Genomic DNA, 23,041 nt, shown 5'->3' on the forward strand with positions numbered 1-23,041 from the left:
TTATTTGTTTCTAGCACAATATACCGACCTACATATTTTTCTGGCTCTAGGCGACCTGACTGCATTCTTATTCCCCTTTAGTGTTCTTTATTACTCTCAAAATTAACTTGACAAAAACGTCAAATGAAAAGACATGTACCTGCCATAGTTAAGTCCACTCAGAGAATTTTCAAATCAAAATAGTATTCTGGCAATGAGCTAAATTAACATAAAGCAGCATTTACGGCAATGTTGCAATGCTTCCTTTCCATACTGATAATAAATACATCATTAAGAAAAAAAAAAAAAAAGGAAAGAAAGAATATTTTGCCAATTGTATGTCTGATTCCATATTACCTTAATTAGGCTCATCGCCTCTGGGATGAAAACCACTTCTGTGTCTGCCTGATACCCTTTGCACAATAACGTCTCAGTTCTGGCCAGAGTTTCTAAATTCCATCACAGATAACACTGCTGTTTATGTACTTTTCAATACAGCTTAGTTAGCTGCCTGGAGAAAAAAATGCAGAAAGGGGCTTCCATACACCTTTTAATGCTGAGCTCTTGAAGCTGTTTCAATAATTTACTAAATATCATTCTAATGTTTTCAGATGCTAGTACAAGATCCTTTGAAAATTTTGCATTAACAGAATGGTGTTAGAAATGACAGCAGGGCAACAGAGTTGAAAGAATGCCAAGAAAAAAGGAAAAGGGGCGTCAACTTTCTATCATCTATTGGTTTTACTCACACGGCAAATACTTCTTCCTAATGTTAATAATAAATATTTGTATGTACATCCTCAGTATTTTGTGATGTTCACTCTATACTTCAGAAAACTAAGAAAATAAATCAGAAAACTGAAGTACCATACTCCTAGTCTAACTGCTTGGCACACTCAACTAAATTGAATTTCATTAAATTTCTGGATTAAGTGATTCATCTTTTTAAAATATTTTTAGTTTTTATATGAAGTGTCCCATGATACAGTCAGCTTTTCTGTCTTTATGCCAAATTCCTGTAAACACATATGCAAAAAGTAGAAGATTTTGTCTTAAAAACCATACTTTTATGATTACCTGGGAAAAAAGGATTAAAATGTACAAAAAAAATAATGGTCACTTTTCATGGAAGTCACATGGTCTTGAAGTCATTCTCTTTTGGGGAAGGAATGGTGGCCTGACTTACTTTTTATAAAATATATCGTACAAGCTGGATCATTGTCCCTTTCTCCTGTATTTAGTGTCTTGAGACTTTATACAGTTGGGCAGACAAGCATTTGGAGCAGTCTTTGTGGTTTCATTCTGTTTTGCTGACAAGTAGTCATTGTTTGGACAATGTAGTCCCACTGACTTTGAAGTGGTTGCTTGTATGAGAAGAGGGTAGGAAACAGAATAAGATGCCTGCCTATGGTAGCATTTTGATATTTCAGATCATTCTCTATCATCTCTACCTCCCATTCAGCAAAGTATTTCTTAATTCAGTAATTTCTTAGTTCATTGTTAAAAATACTAAAGCCAGATATTCAGCCAGACATCTCCATCCATTTTAATTTAAGATGGAGAGTTAAATCTTCCACATTTTAAAAATGTCAGTCTATACATGTCTGCCACATTTCTTAAATGAAAGTAAGATGTACACAGCAGTGATGATGGATTCAAGTTATTAAAAGCAAATGTTTTATTTTAATGCAGCTAAGTATTATCATAAATATCATTTGGTTCTTATTCCCTCTTGATGTAAGGTTTTCTTTCCAAATATAAACTGAGTTTGAAATCAAATCAAACAGTACTGAAATAACTCTAGTGTGACATGGCTTTTAAGCTGTCTAACAATTTAGATGCAGTGAGCTGTCTAACAGAAAACACATGTTGACAACATTGTTTGCTCAATGTGTGTCTTCACAGGCAGAATAAAAGTTGTATGTGTACTTTCCAGTATTTGCAAAAAATTACTCTTTCAGGGATCTAATAAATAATAATAATTAAAATAATACTAAACCCCTGCTTTTTGGCTCTATGTGTTTCTTCTCTCTGTTGCTTATTTACAATAATTCAGGGCTATCTCATAACATAGAAATTCAAGAAAAGACACCAAAAAAAGCTGAAAATGGTATAACTGCGTGATAGTAATGTGTCTGTGAATACAAGCCAGTTATCCAGGAGTTGAAAAGAATAGTGGATTTTAACTTCCCTGTTTATAGCAAGCAAACTGGGTCTACCTTCTCTGCCAACTCTAAATCTTGTCACAAAATATCATGCTTATCAATAAAGTGCTTGTCATTTTTAAAATATTTTATCTTTCTGTAAATGTAAAGCAAATGTACAGTCTCCATGGAAACTAGACATCTTCTCAATTATACACATGGTTTTTAGCTTCTTTGTAGGAAAATAGAGTTCTCATTTAAATTTCATATTTTTTGATGGCCACTGAGAATCGATACTTAATTTACTGATAGTATAGCTCATAAACTACACTTACATACTTTCCTGTGTATGTTCAAACTATGTTTTTTGTTCTAACAGAAGGGAAAGCCATTTCCTGGGGCACGTTGCTATAAAATTTTTTTACTGTTAAAAATATTAAATGAACTAGAAGTATAGACCTCTATGCAGAGCAGAGCATACAAATTAATTCATGTGCATCAGGAAAACAAAATAAACATCTGCATTTTAATTGTAACCAGTGCTCGATTTCAGTGTTAAGCCATTAACAATCATTACACCATTTTAAAATATCAGTGGGAGAATGTCAAAGAAGATGAGTCTTCTGTGTTTACAAAAGATTTGCCTGTGGCATACTGTGTGCTTTTGTGAACCATTTATCTTCTAGCTTAAAGCTGTCATGGTATGAAATATTGCAACTGTGATTCTGCATGACAGAATAATGAACCATTGAAAAAAAGTCCACACTGCAATGACTTCACCACAGAATTTTGGGCTTGAGAACCTGAAAAGCTGTACATGAAATAGCTTTTCACTCCATCAAAAACTAATCCAGGCCAATGAGTTCCCTTCTACACATGGAGTATGCTATTCTATTTTTTGCTGTTTTCTTCTATACTTATCTGGTTTTAGCTTTTTTTTTTTTTTTTTTTTTTTTTTTTTAAACTGTGATCTATTAAAGATCTGACATACTGGATGCCAAAATAGTTCCTGAAGAGGTGACATTCAGCAAATATTTGAATGCTATATTTCACATTGAAAGTTGGAGATATAGGGAAGATTATGGAAGAAGAATTTTTGCTGTTTTCTTTAGGAAGATTGCTTTAAATTATCCTATGTCAGCAGCTTTGCTGGAGTACCCCTTCATTATCCAAAAACCTTGTTTCAACTCTTTATTGTTGTGAATAATCTGTGACAAATCTACACATCATGATGCACATTAGCAAGTGAATTCAGGATGAAAGTTGGTGTCTTTATCCATGAAGGTCAGCATTTTTTGGGGACCATCTTGTCAGTGAGTGATCCCTACACAATCCATACCAAGCACTGCAAGTGAAGACTCTTTTCTTAATGCAATGTCTTCTATCAGGACCCAAAATAATACAGTTACAGGTAATAATTTCCTAAAACTGATCTTAAAGAGCTCAGCATTAAAAAATTATGGCTATCCTTCTCTGCAACTGTATTTTAATATATTGTGATGAGCTAGAGATGAAAGCTATTAGATAAAACACATTCATTACACAAATCTTTAAAATTTTAGACTGAAACAAATAATTATCTTGAGTGTAGAAAACTCAGGTTAAATAAAATACACCACTGTGTAATTCAAACAAAGATTCATATTTTAAAATTTGAGCTTTTGGGTGCAAGGAATTCTGCTTCCTGTTACTGTAGGAGGATTATTGGAAAAGAAAACAGCTAAAATGAAATACTTGTTCTGGCCTATTCAATGTGTCATGTCATCCTCATTTTTGAATGGCTGCTGCCAGGTATCTTTTTTACCTTTCTCTTTCAACAAACAAGCATTCATATTTCTGTATTCAAAAAAAGTGGATTAAATACTTTCATGACATATTCTACAGGTACCTGGCATAATTGCCAAAAAATGTTGTTTAAACCCAAGAAAAAGAGTAAAGGTCTATTCTGAGGCATGACAGCCAAAGATCTTGAGAGAAATGACAGATACTCTATCATAATCATATCCCAAATAAATCACTGAATCCTTGTACAGCAGGGTTAATTGTACCTAAACCATGATTTTCCTTCTTCATATCAGCATTTTTCTTTTTTTTTTTTTTTTTTTGTATAAGCACTGTGAAAGGATCAAACAGAATTCCTTAATACTGTTCTTAACATGCTTAATGTGTGAAGAAAATGAGTATTTATCAAATTACTCCAAGTAGCTATACAGAACAGTGGGATTTTTCCCCATTTCCATGTCTGGTCTTGGGAATTCTGTATATATTTCCAGAAATCACAAAATTACATTTCCATCCACAGTGTCAAAGATATGAAGTATAGAGCGTTAACATTTTAAATCCTTTTTTTTGTACTAATTTTAGCTATTTACTTGTGGACATCTGTGTCATAAACTAAGAAGCATCATATTTGATGGAAATGGGAGGACATAATCTTTCTAGTTTATCTAAAACAAATTAGCTAGGTCAAAAGCATATGCTTGTAACAGCTAGAAATGAATCCAGAATTGTGCAAATGTGTTTAACTTTTTCTGAATGTTCTAGAGGAATAAGTAGAAATTCCAATGGCTTAGGAGACAATACCTTTAAAAGCCTGGGGTTTTTTGTAGTAGCCTATGCACCTCTATGCTACACGTAAGAACAAATTAATTGGATATTAAGGGAGTTCAGTCATCATGAGTATGGCAGATGGATACACAGCAGTTCAAGTATTGTCTTTAATTTGGATAAAATATCTGCAGAATCAACATGAAGGAAGATTAATAAATACCGATCCCCATCACCAGGCATCTGTTATTTGACGAACTGAAATGTGAGCAGTGGGTCAGAATAAAATCCTACTTATCCAAGCATAAATCTGAAGCATGGATATTTAAAGAATAAATGATATACAGTATGTGGCATACTGTTTACCAAGGAGTCAAAGTGAACAACAAACTATCAGCTGTCATCATAGGCATTGTTTAATAATAAAGTGAGATAATTCACAAATCCAGAGAGATAAAACAGTACTGTAAAAGCCCTGTCTTTCTGTGCAACAGAAAACCTCTTTAAAAGATTCATCTAGTCATCAGAAAATATGTTAGGATGTGAGTGAAGTTTTGATGGAGGATCCAGAAATATACAAAAAACAGACAGATGCATGCTGCACTAATTTCATTCCTCAGGAAAGACTATGCCATTGTCTCATGATACAGAGAAGACAAGGATTATGAGAAGAATATTACCAAACATTGAAGACAAACGTTGTTTCCCCTGCTTACATGGATTTACTGGAGCTATGTTACACTTTCTAGAGCCTTGTCACATGATCTTGAGTGAAAAGAAGCCTTAACTGGTACCACTAATATATTTGACTACTATCACGCCAGTATTCTAAATTAAATGTTAGTTGTCACAGTGAGACAAAAATAAATGAACAACAGTAATTTCAAAAGATAATGGTAAATATAAGCAGTTTGAGAAAATAGTGCACTATATGAATGATAAAAGCATAATCAGAAATATCAATTTAAAATAGCTTTTTCACATTATTAAAAAGCAATCATTCAAATCATCCAGAATGTTTGAAAGTATCCAAGCAATAAAAAGATATGACTGAGACCAAATCTACTTACCAAATTCCTTAGGAACAGTGATAGAGTAAACACAGTTGTGACCAACACTATAATTCTTGGGGTAGTTTGGTGATAATACGGTCCCTTCAGACCCTGTTGACCGGCTTCCACAGGGTGCTAAAAAGTGAAGATAATCAGTTTTGAGTAATATAATAGCAGAAAAAAAGTCAGTTTAAAGTGGTTTGTTCTATGTTGGTATATGCTATTACAGTAAATTTTATTACACTTCTACACTGGATTAAATTTGTATATCCTGTGAAGTACCGAGTCTGAGGAACTTTCTTATATATCAAAAGAGAATTGATGGCACTCTGCAGTTTTCCAGAGAAATTATGCTTTTTCTTTACCATTTATCAACCATCTTAAGAAAATAATGATGTACTTTATACACAGTATGCTATTATTCACAGCATACAAAACTGTTATTCATTCTTATGATGCTTTATACTATGATAAAAGCATAGATTATGCAGCCTTTCTGCACACTAGTAAATTCTTACTCCTGCCAATAGACTCATAAATCAAAATAATGTGTAGAACTACTGAAATAAGAAAGTCAGGATTCCCTGACTGAACATGATGTACCACTTATTTATATTTCAATTATTTATAACATTATACATACAAAGTTACGAGCAAATACTTTTCTTTATCACACAAACATCAGGTTTATTCTACCATTAATAGCTATAGTACTTGATAAAATGGCATATATTTTATACATAAATACAATAGTATTTACTACAACAATGTATTTTTCTAAGGTTAACAATAGAAGTTAGCGTTTGGCATTACTCAAAACTGTCAAGCAAGAAACAGCTTTTTCTTCTTTTTCTTCATCAGATGTTCAGGTGCATTTATCTGAAAGTCATAAATGTTAGTGTTTTCCTATGTCTATTACCTGCTTCTCATACACTTTGTAATTTCATAGTTTAATCTATTGTCAAGATTATGACATCTGTTTAGAATACTTCTTCTAACACACTGGACTATAAAACATTTTTGAATTGATTTAATGTTAAGATATCTATTTAACAAATTTATTTCCTCTGTTAAGACATGACTTTCTAAAATAAGTACTACTCAGTGTTTCATTTGCTAAATACAAAAAAAATCTGTTTTTTTGTGATGTGCTCTCAAAACATTAATACCTTCTGAATTATATTAAATAAGAAAAAGATAGTTTTCTTACTATTATTTCGGAAGATTTTATGTCATTATTTGTTATACTAAATACAAGCTATTTATTAGTGTAGCTACAAATCATATGTTTTAAGACTCTTTTTAGTTAATTCACACAAAATATATGGTAGCATATACCATGAAAAGAACATGTCTTTTAATGCTAGCAACTTAAGACCCTGTTGTTTTGAGCATGGATTTCTGTAATTTATATTAACATGGGTTCCTCTCAGTATGGTGTAGCTGCAGAGTTTGACAGAGTGTGTACCTAAAACAGGAGCAGATGGTACCTATTGCTCCAGTCTGCATATACAATTTGTAAATGATTTAGTGGGCTAGCTTGAAAGTCATGGTATTTGAAATAGGTCAACAGAAGGATCTTGACTTTTGCTTGTGCACGTGTGTGTGCATGTGGTAGATGTCGCACATATATTAGAGATTAGCAAATTATTCAGGACACAGAAGAGGACATATTCTTGGCGATGCTAAGTACAGCTTTACTGATAGGCACCCTCCCTGAGATAGGAAGTAAGCACTAAGACTACCACATATACATGCAGTATTGTTCTCTATGACTGAAAGAATAATCTCAGTGTCTTCCTTCAATCCACCGTCATGTGAAATATCAGAAATACATGCTTTCTTGTGAATATGTACTCAGATAATAGAATTATTGGTGTTTTTTGTCAGAAAGCAATAGAGTCTTATCTGAGTCTCACATCCAGGGACTTACTTGCCTTGAGTTATTTGAAAAACACAAACTAGAAACTCTTCACTATGTGAATGCGGTAAATATTTTTGATGAAAAAGTATGTACTTATCAGCTTGTAAGTACTCAAGATTTTCTATTCCAGATTTTGGAGGAAACAGAAGAGAATATGGAAAAATATAGGCAACAAAACCACTAAGACTAAAGAAATTAGTTTGCCAAAAACTTATTACTTCTCCCTAATGCCATTTCTTTCTTTACTGTTTGTGAGTTGAATAAATGAGCTACTGCAAGAAAGACCAGTAATAGTCCTACTCCAGCACTCATATGATTATTATTATACTTCCCTAATCAGCAGATATACAATAATGTGCAAATTCAGGGTAAAAGTATGATTCCACCTAAGCCAATGCCCTTGACACCAAAAGGGACAGAATTTCATCCTTAATTTTTAATAAAACTTGAAGTAATAGCACACAATAGCAATACTTAAAATTAATAGCTATATATTTAGTACTCAGCATACAGTGGACCATTACTTATAAAGTCCAAATTTTTTATACCCCTGTTCTTTTTTATTCATACAAGTTATACAGTTACGCAAGGTATTTGTGATTTTACGAAAATATTAGTATGCTTAAAACAGAACAAAATTTTAAAAACACCCAACAGTTTCTTTTAAATAAACATACAATTTTCCAATAATTCATTTAACATGTATAATTTTTCAAACAAGTAAAAATCAAATTTACTGCAGATTTTACAAGTTTTTATTCACTTTAGTGCAAATTATTGATCTTAATAGTTGTTTATTTAAAATCAGCAGTCACTTTTGAGTTATATCTTTACTAAATATTGTAACACTGTTGATGTGTTGATGTTGTAACACTGAATAATATTGATAACATACTGTAATATCAAAGTGATGTCACCATGACGTTCTTTTAAAGCTAGGAAAACAGAGAAACTAATTATGTTTGTGGCATGCACAAGAATTTAAGAAAGCTAATGCACTTTCACAGTGTTAACTATGTATATGTCTAGTCAAAATATTTCACAATATTTGAGTGGTGGTATTATCACAGCTGGTATAAAAATAACCACACAAAATAATTTCATTGACAAATGCATATAGATTTCTAAAAGTGATTAAACCCAGCAATTTTTGCAAATTAATAAAATAATATAAGATTTAGCACCTTCAAAAATCTGAGAGTTCTCATTAATACTAAGTCTGATTAAAACAACTTCAATGTCTCTAAAAGGTGAAGATAATACCATTTTCTTTTATAATGGATTTTAATTTAAATGTTTGTATGACACATTGTCTGAAACATCTAAACTTTTTTCCCACACATTGAATCCCATGAAGGCAACATACAACTGCACTGGTTTTATAGTGGGCACATAAGAGGACCAGAGACACAGTACAAAGCTGGAAGCAGGATTTCCATCAGAGCTTCTTTAGGTACAAAGTCATAGAATCATAGAATCACAGAATCATTCAGGTTGGAAAAGACCCTTGGGATCACTGAGTCCAACCATCAGCCCTACTCTACAAAGTTCTCCCCTACACCATATCCCCCAACATCTCATCTAAACGACCCTTAGTCAACAGAGTTGCCTGCAGACTATGCTACAATGTGCCCGGTACAAACTGGATTTAGAGATGAACTATTTGTCATTCTGACATATGTAAAGTTTAATTTGCAGCAACAACAAAATACTTGAATTGAGTACTTCATAGTAATTTCTTTCACTTGGTGTTCTCATTCTGGACTTTTTCATTCTGCCCTTTCTGAGTTTACTATTTCCCTTATGGTGTCTCCCATTGTTTTCCAAGTGCTGCTATAATGACTCTTTATCATCACAAGAATTCACAGTCCTGGGTCTCAAAACCAAATAGTATAAAGGAAAGTTGAATCAAGATGTAAGCACGCAGTTGACCTTCACAATCTGAGAAAATGTTTAACTTCATAAATCATTAGGTGGTAAACCATTTAGTTCTTATAGCAGCAAGGCTGTCCTCCAAGACCTTCTGTATGTATTGGGAAGGAAGAAGGTGTTTATTTGATATTTTAGTAAACCCAGAGTTCACTGACTATATTTCCTTCCTTACCTTTTGGGAAATGCTTACTTTAAAATGCCAGAAGTTTCAGGAACAGGAGATTCTACCACGACTATCACTAAATATTACAATTAAGAAATCAAAGATGGATCCAGAGACATGAAACCATAGCTACAGTGAATTAAAAACATTAATTGACACAAAAATAAAACATTTTTTTCCTCTGGAAAATATCTAGTATCAAGTTGTTTGGTTGGATATAATAATTCCATTACCATAGTACTACCCATTGAATTTAACCTAAGCTTATTTCAGCTGTGTAGGTCTCATTGCCTTTGCATCAGTTTTACAATGCAGTGATTTATTTAATTTCCTAAAAACTACAAAGTTAAAAACTGAAAGGTTGTGAAAATCAACATGTCTAATTATTATGCTGTGCATTGAAAGGTCTACCTACAGTAAAATTTCTAACAAGCCCATCACACCTACAAATGTAAACTGTGTTATTTAACACAAAAGAAGTAACAAATGCTGAGCACCATTTCCCTAGGAATGACAAAAATCCTGCAGAATAAAACAAACCAAAACCCAATCAACCAAAAAAAAAAAGTTCAAAAAGCAGGTGATATTGTCTAATATAATTCTCTAATAGTATTCCAGTATTGTTTAATAATGTTTGCTTAGACTCTGAAATACTTATCACTTTTTGTACTTATTTCTGCTTTAGTTTATTCTCTGACATGCAAAAATACTACTCAGTATGCTGTCCTTATCCTGCTTTCCAGGATCAGCAACGGAGCACTAAAGGAGAAAAAGGGACTTGACTGTGGTATGAATGTGATAAGAGCTAGTGTGTTGATGCAATGATCACTGTTTACTTGAAACATTATTAAGCATTAAGCATTAATGGCAAAAAGTTCCTTTTCTGTGTGTGCTGAATTCACTGTAATGGTATCTTGTAAAATAGCACTTGAAAAAGTCTATCATAACAACAACAAAGTATCACCCACTGGGTATCTTAAGTTGGTAAGCTTTTTTATCTGGAAGGTTACCCATCTTGATCATTAGTATTCATGCACCTTTGTCAAAGAACTAAATTCTACCTCTTTATGGCAATGCATTAGTAAATAGAAAATAAAATATAAAATGCATTACTATCAGCAGTGACACTATTTCTCACACTTCAGCATAGGCTAGTTGTAAAAGAAGTGTAGATGTTCACCTCAGAGAGGCAACATCACACAACAGAATGACAGCAGAATTTTCTACAGCTCCAGCAAAACATTACAGGGTTAAAAGTCTCCTGTCATGTGCTTATTGCTCATATGTTTTCCATCATGGCTTTGCAGTTTAACCAAAGGAAAGAACCCACAAAGGAAAATTTCAGTAAAAGAACTGTGAAGAAGGTACTACATAAGTATGAGAATCAATCTCAAATCTTTTCATCTTTTAAAGAATTGAATGTTTTTGCTATGTTTTTTTTTCCTGCAGCTTCAAGCTTTTAGTTCCTACTACTGCTTCCAGATTACCTACTTTCTAGCTCCTACAGCTAAGATCTAGTAAAATTTAATTGTAATTGCAGATATAAGTGCTATATTGCACCATCCATTTCTAAGCAGCATTCCTCAGTGGAATCAATGGCAAATACCGCTTAAAAATGAATGGCACAATATGGCTTTATGTCATGCAGATAAATTTGATTACACAGCTACAAATACAATAAAAAATGAAGAATAACAGTGCATAAACTCTGCAAAAGGAAGAAAAATGTGCCTTGAACTGCTAAATGGGATACTGACTTTTTATCTAATGAGCTGCTGTTTCAAAATCCAGACTAGGATACCAAATATTTAGTTGTTCTAAATGAGTAGCTTAAGAAAAATAATTATTTGGTGATGTGATGTATGTTTTAAAATTTAATATATTGTCTTGGTTTAACCCCAGCTGGCAACTAAGCACCACACAACTGCTCAGTCACGTTCCTCCCCAGCAGGATGTGAGGAAGAAAATTAGAAGGGTAAAAGTGAGAAAACTCATGGGTCTAGATAATATCAGTTTAATAATGTAAATAAAATAATAATAATAAAATGTCATGAAAAAGAAAATAACAGAGAAATAAAACCCAAGAAAAGAAGTGATGCAAATGTTCACCACCAACTGACTGATGCCCAGCCAGTCCCTGAGCAGTGGCCTCCCCAGCCAACCTTCCCCCTAGTTTATTGTTGAGCATGATGTCATATGGTATGGAATATCCTTTTGGTCAGTTGGGGCCAGCTGTCCCAGCTTCTTGTGCATCCTCAGCCTACTCGCTGGCGGGGTAGTGTGAGAAGTTGAAAAGGCCTTGACACTGTGCAAGCACTGCTCAGCAATAATGAAAACATCCCTGAATTATCAATGCTGTTGTCAGCACAAGTCCAAAATATAGCCTCATATTAGCTACTATGAAGAAAATTAATTCTATCCCAGCCAAAACCAGCATATATTAAGTCATTGATTGCCATTTTTCCTAGTCTGATATAATATAATGTCATTTTACTTAGTCTTTTTAATCCAAATGATGAGCTTTTCAGTTGTAATGATTTCTTGTACTGGTTAAATAATTAATATACAGGTAACAAAACTAATATAGGGACTGATATATCACCACAAATAATGCAAAGGAAATCTTAACAGATAAGAATGATAGACTTTTTAAAGAATTTTTTCCAAACTTTCAAATTACAGATACTTTTATTATGGGTAATAAAAGTGCAAATGTGAATGTGATGAAGCACCTAAAATTGTTTTGACAATACAATGAATATGGAAAAGAAATCTGATACAGAAATATATTTTTTAGTTACTGTTTGGAAATACAGAAACACATTAGAAATAAAAAGACACCAGCAAATACACAGAGAGAGAGAGAGAGAGAGAGAGAGAGAGAGAGAGAGAGAGCACCATCATACAGCTGGAAAGCAGTACCAAAGAAAATAGTATCATAAAGAATATAGAAATTTTCCATACTGTCATCTTTTCAGTCTTCACAACACAGTTTAATTATGGCAATCAACATTTATTTAAAAAATGAGAGAGAAGCTCAGACCAATATATGTTAATAGTATTTAAAAGTGGTTATTTAAAACAGAGGCCAGCAGAAGCTGGCAAAATCCCTTCAGGAATTCAGAGACTTATCAAAGCAGGGCCTGAATCATTAACAGAAAATGGAGAAAATATGACATTATCAAAACTAGAACCAACCAACCAACCAACAAAACCCCAACAAATTCTAAGTAGCAACTTAAAAAAAAAGTATTAGCAAAAGTAGAAATGCAAAATCAAAAGCAACTATCTAGATACTACACAGAAAAACTTAATGGATCAAATATTGATTGTGAATTTCAATACAACATTGCAGTAGACAAAGACACCTCTAACTTAGGCTTTCATGTATTAGACATAGAAAGTAACATTTTTTCTTCATTCAAGAGCAGTAAAGTCTCAGCAGGAACATCACAACAAGTTTTTGGGATAAAAGAAAAAAAGGGAAAAAAATGTTCTATTATGATCTAGCAGGAAATTTTGAAGTAATTGGTTTTGTTTAGATTCCAGAAGAGAAGAATGAAAACATGGGCAGACTGGTCACTTTTTCAAGATGAGGTAGACTGAGATAAAGACTACATTTTTCTCTTCATTCATAAATGACAGGATAAGAAATAATGCCAACAATTTTAGTAAAATCAATTAATTTTAGATATTCTCATAACTACTTTGGGGAAATTACTGAATTTTTTGGTGATTCCTGGAAGAACAAGACATAAATATCTGTCATAATGGGTTAAATATATTCAAGCAGACAAGAGACAGTACTTCAGCTTTCTATAACTGGTTATGTAGCTATCCATTTTAATTGACTGCAGCATGAGAAAGGGGTACATTCCATTTTCATGGCTCTAGCAATGCTAAAACCACAAATTGAGAAGAGGATGGATCATATTTATGTCAAAAGGTAAAATTCATATAGAAAAAAAGGTTATGAATAAAGAAGTATAAAATGGGAGAACCCCTAAAAGGCAATTCTTCCAAAATTAAAAAAACCAACCCTATCATAAATTAAATTATAAAAAATTTGAAAGTTTTCTGAAAGATATATAATCAAGAAAATATGCCTCATATGGAGAGAACCATGGAACTCAAAATCTCTGTAGTTTAGCAGAGAAAGATAATTTGATACATTTTAAGGAAGGCATTTCAAGAGGATACCTCTTTCTTTTCAATAAAAAGAAGCAAAAAAAAAAATAGTAGAAGCTAAAGCTTCTTCTACTTTTGTTCTTCTATACATAAAGTACATACAAATATATAAAATGCAATTAATCAAATTATTTATGTGTAGATTTATCTATGTATATTTTCCACCAACTTTTACCTCTAAAACCAACAAAGCTAAAAATAAATCCAAATAACTTTGTGTCTTCGGTTTCCATTCATTGAAACCTTTAAAACAAAACTAAATGTCTTTCTGAAAGTATGAAAAGCAGATTTTATATAGCTGAATATGAGATATGCTTCAACATTCAGGGGAGAAAAATACAATGGAGAATACTTTTAGCCTAACTTTAGAAACAATGTTTGCTCTCAGATTAACGATTAATGATTATTAAATGTCAGTTAAATTACTTTTTTCCTTATGAGCTGTGGTGTACACAATTTTTAAAATTTCTATAGAGTTTTCATAGGTACTGAAATCATGTGTTGCTTAAAATTAGTTTATTAAATGTACTCATTTACTCATTATGGAAAGTTTGAAATTAATTTTCTGATATGAACTGAGATGTTGCACATGGTTGAAATTCTACATTTTTTCTGCTGTAGAATATGATCACTGTTGATGGCTCCTTCACAATACTGGCTATTATCCAAATAGCCAAAATAACATTTATTTGCAGAATTATTGTCTCCTTATTTTGTTTTCCCATATTTTCCTGAACAAATGCAATTAGCTGGAAACTAGACATATTTCTCTTTCTGTCCTGACTGAGTTAATCCATGTCCATATTGATAGCCAGTAGAGTGCAGAAGCATAAAAGCAAAAGCCGGTGCTCCTATTTAAATTGTCAAAATACTAGAGAGAAATTTAAAGAAAACTTGAAAAGTGAGAGTCTCACTTTTTATAACCCAAAACCTTTATTCTTCATAAAGTTTCTATTTCTAAATGTCAGGGTAGAGGTACACATCAGGAATTACTTATTATCAAAGCCTTTGTCATGTAGATGTCAAAATATCTAGTGTCAAAAAATCATAATCAGATATTAAATAAATATGATTAATATATTGATAACTTACTGAAAAACTGAAAAATTAACCCGATTGAAATTAGGTGTCTTGTTAAGTCCCTCTTCAACAGATGCACTAGCAAATTTCAAATCTAAAATAACTAAATTGCAGACAGTGATTAATCTTAATTCTTCATTTTTCTGTTAATAGTGCAACAAATAGCTTTCTGTAAGAAAAACAATTCAACAGATAGCAGTATCATAAATTAATTTCCAGTGTGGTATAGTCTTCTAGACTCTTAAGTGATGTTTAATGCACTATTTTTTCCTTTTTAACTTTTGAAGGAATTGCAGCTCATGAAAGCCTCACTGAGTGATCACATTGCCTTTCTGCAATAGGCAAAGACTTTTTTTAACGTTGCTAGCCTCTGAAACAAGGGACAGGATCTGAGGTCTCTCTGGCTTAAGTGTTCCCAGGCAAGCTGGAGGATGGTGAGGTGCCCCCACTCCATGTTTCACACTGCACCAGAGATCTCTGCTCCCGTTGATAAATGCAGTAGAACTCTGTGAGATACATTTCCAGGAGTCCGTCTTCAGAAACTCATGGAATAAGGTTGTGGTTCCTTCATTTAAGTAGCGTTTTATTTTCTCTTTGCCAATAAAATGAAGTAGCAGGCTCTGAAAATGGAGCCATCTAATAAGACAAAATGTTGTCTAACATATTTTGTGCTAGGATAAAAGTCTTTGCAGTGAAAGTGTCTCTGCTCATAACAAATGGAAGTGGAATAGGTCTTTGCAGTCAGCCTGTGCCTCAGCACAGGTTCATTCCTTTAAAAGAGCACACCAGAGTTATAGTTTCCACAGCTGTAAAACAGTAATTGAATAAAAATTTTAAAATATTTTTCAAGTCAATCATCTGCAGCAAAGCTCTGACATGATATTTAAGGAACTTCTGGAGGAAAACAAACACTCATTTTAAAGCATTTTATCTACCAACATAATAAATGAATAAAAAATAAGAGAAAAGATAATTGGCAGTAAGGGAGTCTTCTGGGGGAGACTGTTTCAGAGTCTTTCAAGTCTATTTAGATAGCAAGAGGAAAAGAGTATTACATGACAGATGTGTAGAGATAAAAGTAAGTCAGAGATCAACAAATCTTAACACATTTTAGCTACAATAGCAGAATTGAGGTATTGACTCATGAGAAAGTATGAATGAAAGATATGTAGGGATTTACAGATCTCCTCACAAGAAATAATCATCCCTTCCAATCAGATACTTTTTTTTTTTTTTTGAGGACATATAGCTTCTGTATTATTTGTTTATTCACCTGTGCACTCTTTATATCTAAATTGTATTTCATTATTTACTTGGTTTAAGAAAGAATCATTCTTATTATGTGATGAAGAATGTGATGACTGCTTCTAAGTCATTTGATAAACAATGCAGTTCAGGTCTCACTGAGAATATTTTTTGTTCCATAACCTTAGTGGACAAGGATATACTTAAAACATGTTTTCATTATGCAGAAAAAGAAACCTACAAAATTTGAGGATGAAAGTTAAAATTATGAGCTTTCTTTGAACTCACTAACTCTGAGTTCATTTAGAACTGCACAGAATCAAGAATCTACTTATCACTAGAAAAACTGGTAAGTGATCTACTGAATCTTGTTTTTATAAGATGCTCACTATTTTAGGGTGGAGAGGCTTTAATGAGTGTATTACCCACCCAAAAATCCTTGATGTTGTTGTATGCTGCCCATCTGCATGTCTCTAGAATGTCCCTTTACCCAAATGAGTTTTCTAACACTATCAGTGAATCACAGTGCTGTGAAGAATAAGCTTGTTCTTGAATTATCCGAGAATATTGTTACAATGTTAGAATGAAACCCTGTAATTCCTTAGGTTTCCAAGTGGTTGATGATCGCTTGGCTTCCAAGTGATTTCCAATATTTTGAGTGAGTGCAAGCATCAGCAGTTTGAAAGGAAACTACAGTAGCAGTTAATGAATTTAATTTTAAATTTGAGATATGACAACTAACGATAGATTAACTACATTCATTGTAATCTGCTCAGTCTGAGTTTTCTTTGCCATCATTATGGTTTATGTTTGCAACACAGACTTTTAAATTAATTTTAAGAAGATAGAAATCCCCACTTTTCAAACTCCCCTCCTTAAATGATTCCCCCTTTCAATTTTCAACTGGACTTGTGAGCAATTAAATTTACAAGTGGATTGATACCTAGAAAGTAAATATCAGTTTGGTATACAAACTGTTCCTAAGAGAAAAAAGTCAAAATAGTAAGTTTCCTAGAGAATAAAATGTCATGGTACACCCAAAACAATATTAACTCTAATAAGCAGAGTTCTGTGGTTAAAAGGGAAGAATATATTAAAATACATACAGTAAGAACAGCCATCTCAATGCAACTACTTCAATACCTGAATTAATTCAAGATTTACATAGGACCATTCTCAAAGCAGTAGCAAATTAAATATGACAATTCAATAATACAACTGAGAGAAAAACAAATACACTGAAACACAAAGAATCCAAGCAAACAACAGCAGCAAAGCATTGGTGCTTTCAGATATATATGTGTAAAGGGATAAAATTAAGGAGAAATGGATTTCCCCAGAGGATGATTCATCTCACCCTGTAGTATTTGGGCTAGATATGTGCATGTGCCTGTCTCTCAAATAGCAAGAGAAATGTCTTTTAAGATTATTGTTGATGACGCACAGATTCATGTTTCTTAATTCTAGGTTTCTAATACACAGCTGTCTAGCCATCTAGGCACTCTCTATGACTAGTAGACGGAAAAACACATTCTGTTATTCCCTCTGGAGAACTCTAGTTCTCAGCTACTAACCAAAATGTTGAAGAAGTATCGAACTAAAAAAGGCACACGAGAGAGAAAAAAAAACCCAAACCAAAACAAAAAACCAACACCAAACTATACACAATCCATAAGTACAATCACATTCACATTAAAAGCAAACAAAAATAATTAATTCATCCCAGAAAGTGAGGAAAAAGGATCTAACTCCTGAAACACAGGAAAGAAAAACAGGGTAAGAAACAACTGTTAATAGTAAAATAAACAATAGACAAAATAACTGGTCTATGGAATGAACAATTATGAGCACAAGTACTAATTAAAAATATAAAATAAAAAAAATACAAGATGTGCCTTTAAAGCAAGCAAATAGACAAAAAATAAAAAATAAAAATACCCACAAAACTCACTAATCTAATCTAGACTGGTTTTGCTATACCTGGTGGAAGTGGTTCTACATACAAAAGAAAAACCATTTCTGTAAAAGCCAGTTACATTACTCTGACATTACCAGTAATGTCTCTACTTGATTTTGAGTGTGTGGCATGTCAGCACATAATAAGATGTTTCAACCACTCCTTACAGATTTATATAAGAATAAAAATGGTCATTTTTATCAATGTGGCCTCTTACATAACATGAAGCACAGAATTTCAGCAGCGTTATAATCTGAAAATCTTACTTCTTGGCTGAGCTATAGAATACCTATGCATACTGTCTACCTCTTTTATGTGTAGCTACTTTCTGATTATACTATATCTCTTCTTAACTCTTGAATGATTGATTATATTTAAAGCAAGATTACAGCAATTACATTTCTAATTTCTAATGTTCTATGCATATTCATTGCAAGTCAAGCTTTGAGTACACATAAGGAACGCAAATGTCTAGGACAGCAGATAGACTAGATAGAGAGGGAGAAAAAGAAATGTATGAAAAAGAGTAAAGTATGGTTTAAAATTACACAGTCCTGACAGTTTCTGTTCCAAGTGTATACAACAATGACAACAAAACTTGGAAGACCCCAGCTTCACAGTTTTTATCATACTCCAATGAACACCTTTCTTTCTGAGCTGATTTTGTTAACAGCAGTAATGTGGTCTTGTAAGTGTAAACACACATTTAGATGAACATACTGTCTATGTCTGATATGTCCATAAATATTTTTAATAAAATTTTGAGTCCATCTTCAAATCATTTCTGGGGTACCTAAAATTTTCTTTTACCTAACCTTCCTTTTGATTCCTTGTATTTTAAATATAAAATTAATTCAGTATGTTACATGTGATAGATTTGCAATGACCATTAAGCTCCACATTCCTCTTCAAAAGTTATATTGATTTTTCTTCAACATGTTTAACCATGCATCTCCTAGTTCTGTTCTTTTCTATAATCTCTACCAATTTGCTAACTGTGGAAATCGGCTAATTGCTTATCATGGAAAATTTTGACGTGTTCATCACCTTCCACTACTTTGATAGAAAGGCTAACTTAACTTTAAGGTCAACATTTGTACTTCAAACACTTCATATCTGGGCTCTTTCAGAACTGCACAGAAAAGACTGTCTCATCCTAGCAACTTGCTGTGGTTCTATTTATTGATTTTTCTTTAACATCTCTTCTAAAACTGCTTTCATTTTGACACAGTTCAAGAATGCTGAGACTCTAAAATGGTATTTCTACATGATTTCCAGGTCACCAGTAAATATCTTTTGCTGCTGTCTTCAAATTAATTTCAATGAGCTTCCCCATTTTCATACAGCTCCCCATACAAAGTAAAAAAATACTTTTAGTTTTTTTCTCTCCCTCCCAGGGTGTCCAATTTGAGTGCCTTATGGACACTTTGGATGCATTCTGAGCACATTATTGTTGCATTCTCATTGAGAAAATCTGCTCTGCTTTAGGCCAGCTGTTTATTCATTTGGTATTTTTATCTCAATGCTGAAATAAAAAGATGTTAACTGAATCACTAATATTTGAACTGAGAATAATTAAAATATCACTGTAATGTTCTTTGACCTTCAGTTACTTGTATGTGCTCTCAACTGTAACTCTAAATATAGTTTAATGTATGAATATATCTTTTATTAAAAATTCACCCATGAACCAAACCAGTGTATTTCCTGGCATGCTACATAAGTAAAGCTTTAAACTACCCACTTAATCACTAACTGATTATAAAAACAATAGAAAAATATAAAATGAAGTGCAGTATAATAGAGAAGGAAGTGTAACCTTTTAAATTCATAACAACAAAACAACTTCTGCAGTAGTCGGAGTACACAAATGTGTGTTAGAGTTGTGATTCATTGTATTAACTTCTGTTAGCACGTAGCTACAATTCAGGATATAAAAAAGAAATATATAATTAAAAAGTACCAGTGAATACCTAAAAACTAGAAGTAAAGTTTTGTTGTGGAAAATACTGTTCCTTCAAGAGAGTGTGAGATCAGAAAAAAGCTGTTACGTATTCAGCTTCTGAGTGAAACATCAAGAAACATGAGATCTTAAAAGAGGCAGCTATCCTCTTTAATTTGGACCAAGGTCTTGCTTACCATTCCTATAGTAGGTTGAGTACTGCTATATGTAGCCCAGTCAAGAAGGAAATGAAAACTGAATTTCATTTTAAAACAATGCAGTCTTTTACTGCAGGTTTTTCTATTCCACAGAACTATCCCCTAGTCCCCACTGTGATAATCAATATGAAGGTGACAAAACTTGTACAAAGAATGAAATGAGAGTCTTATACGTGTAACCACCAACGTATCCCACCTAATTAATCTTCTTCCAGTTAAGTGGATTTCTGAAGTTTTATTAGACAAGAGTGAGGCCCTTCAGACTGCTGCCTGACATAAAGTTAGAAACATGCATATTTATCAGGTATAGCCAGTGCAGATAACTGGATTAGTTTCTTTAATTCCAGTTGTTAATTAATTGACTTACCTTGATTACTGACTGATGCTACATAATCCTATTCTACTTCAGTGTCTTTCAGTCTTTGGAAAATAAATATTTACTTATCTGTGTAAACAAATGGTAGGGATTCGTTTTCTTTCTAAGAAGAGAATCCCCTGTGGACACCTTGTCTGTTCTAAAAATCTTCAAATATGTACCTATGACGTTAACACTTAAGGCAGAAACAAGCATATATTTACTTAAGCTAGTGCTAAAAGCTGTTTTTCTGTCCACTTAAAAATACATGATGGAACAACCTTTTTTTAATGGAATAATAACGTTTTTCAATCCTCTACTGGAAAATGTACATATTCAAAGCAAACAAATGTCAGGTTTTAATATTCTAAATCAAAAAAATTGCATACTTTATTCTGCATTTTCATTTGTGCTTTCTGTATGCGTTTATTGCCAAATAAATCAGAAACTGTGAAATAATTTACATATTTTATCATTTACAAGCTATTCTCAATAATACTAAAGTTCCCTGTTACATTTTCCTTGCTTATTCATGATGTTTATTCAAACTAACAGCTGCATCTAAGCAGACTTTTTAAAAATTATGGCTTAAATATACACATCTGATTTCAGATACATTCGTATAGTAAATAATATAAAATATTAAGGCTAAAAGAAATAAAAACTCATGTATCTTAAACTATTCCTCCTTCTTTCTAACATTTTCTTCATTAAACTATGCTTCTAAGAATTGGCAGCAGATTTAGTTCATCAGGAGATGAAGTACCTGGTTTTATGGTGCACTAACTAATCCCTTAAATACCTTGGAAATTAGGATTCTCTGACAGTTGATTTTAATGAGATCATTGTAATTAACTACTATTCTACATTTCTTATGCTATATTTACCATTATATTATATTAGTACTTCTTAAATGAAAGCTTGGAATAATCACACACAGTATTTATTATTCAATTGACATTGTAAAGCCATATTATGAATTCCAAGTGTATATGCAAAAGGTCAGACACTCAAAGTAATGCTTGGTGTGGGTATATGTATGTCTGTATTTATTTTTAATTGTTTTCTGAGCTTTCTACAATTATTAACCTTTATAGTTCATTCCAGTAATGTTTTCAAACTTTCTTTAATATGAAGAGAACAGTTTTAAGAAAAGCTGAGATTTTAACTTAATCACATTTTCAAAAAACTGTGGGTTTTTTTGCACAATACCATCTATCTGCATAGCCATATATAAAGGTCTTATTTTTGTTCCCTATTCCCAAAACCATTTGTGTATTTCAAAATAGTCAGTGGCTTGTCATAGGAAAAATGAGCCCACTATCTTGAAGAAGTATATACTGTTAACCAGATCTCTACTTAATTACTGCCAAATCCACTAGGTGGAAGTTACCATTTCTCTTTTTGGCTTTTTGACTTGATAGTTCTTGCTGTACAATGGTCTCATTTCCATGGAGGAGGAGTAATGAGTGTGTTCATGCAGAAGAGTGTCTGTACTCTGAGGTTTATAGGTTAAGGTATACTGAGACCTAGACGCTTACTCTTTCTCATGAATCTTCTAAGTGGTAAATTTTTACACATACACAGAAAAAGTAAACCTACATTCCCTCCAAAACAGTGTTTGTTGTATGCTTTGTTCTCAAGCAGTATTGCTTCCACACAATGTTTTCAGATATTTCACTGTACCTAGTATTGCCTATCTTGCTGCTCTAAGTCACGCCCTTCTAACATACAGGCATTGTAAATCCTGTTCATTCAGTTCAGATTCAAACAGGAAAATATACCTTCCTAACAAGCTCTTTGAATTCCCTTTGGTGGCCTTTTAAGAAACCTCTCTCTCTACTGACTATACTGGGAGGAAAGCTTGGAATGGTAAAGCAATAGGAATGTATTTGTAAAATAATGGGCAGCAGAAGCTTGCAAACGAGAATTTAGTATTCAGAAGATATTTCAGTCACAATAAAATAAAATCCTTTATATTTTCTTCAGAAGTCCTCCAATCGCCTTTTCAAGTCTGACTATTAAGAATTAACTTTTCAGAATACATAGCATTTTAGTAACATTTTACATATTTAGACCAATCTTGATTGATTTCAATTCTACTTCTAAGCACTTAGGTCATGGTCTATGTTATTCTATAAAACAGACATTATTCTGGGCAAAAACAAAATGAGAAATGCTTTGTAAGTAGCCAGCGTGACAATTTTAAGTAAAGCATGCTGCTTAAGTGGTTAAACTGAACATTACTTTGGAACTATAAACACAAACACAGTCTCATTCACAGTAACATTCAGTTTCATTAGCTGCAGGAATAC

The 23,041-nt window shown here is 32.7% G+C and overlaps 1 protein-coding gene across 2 annotated transcripts in view; it reads right to left on the reverse strand.

Moving 5' to 3' along the window:
- CSMD3 (CUB and Sushi multiple domains 3) overlaps positions 1 to 23,041 on the reverse strand; it is a 759,152-nt gene that overhangs the window by 180,611 nt on the left and 555,500 nt on the right. For both annotated transcript variants that reach the window (XM_074886756.1, XM_074886745.1), the window contains one exon: positions 5,741 to 5,857. In XM_074886756.1, coding sequence (XP_074742857.1) covers positions 5,741 to 5,857 — 117 coding nt within the window. The remainder of the gene's footprint in view (positions 1 to 5,740; positions 5,858 to 23,041) is intronic.

This window comes from Strix uralensis, chromosome 1 (genome assembly GCF_047716275.1).
Source record: "Strix uralensis isolate ZFMK-TIS-50842 chromosome 1, bStrUra1, whole genome shotgun sequence".
NCBI classification, from domain to species: domain Eukaryota; kingdom Metazoa; phylum Chordata; class Aves; order Strigiformes; family Strigidae; genus Strix; species Strix uralensis.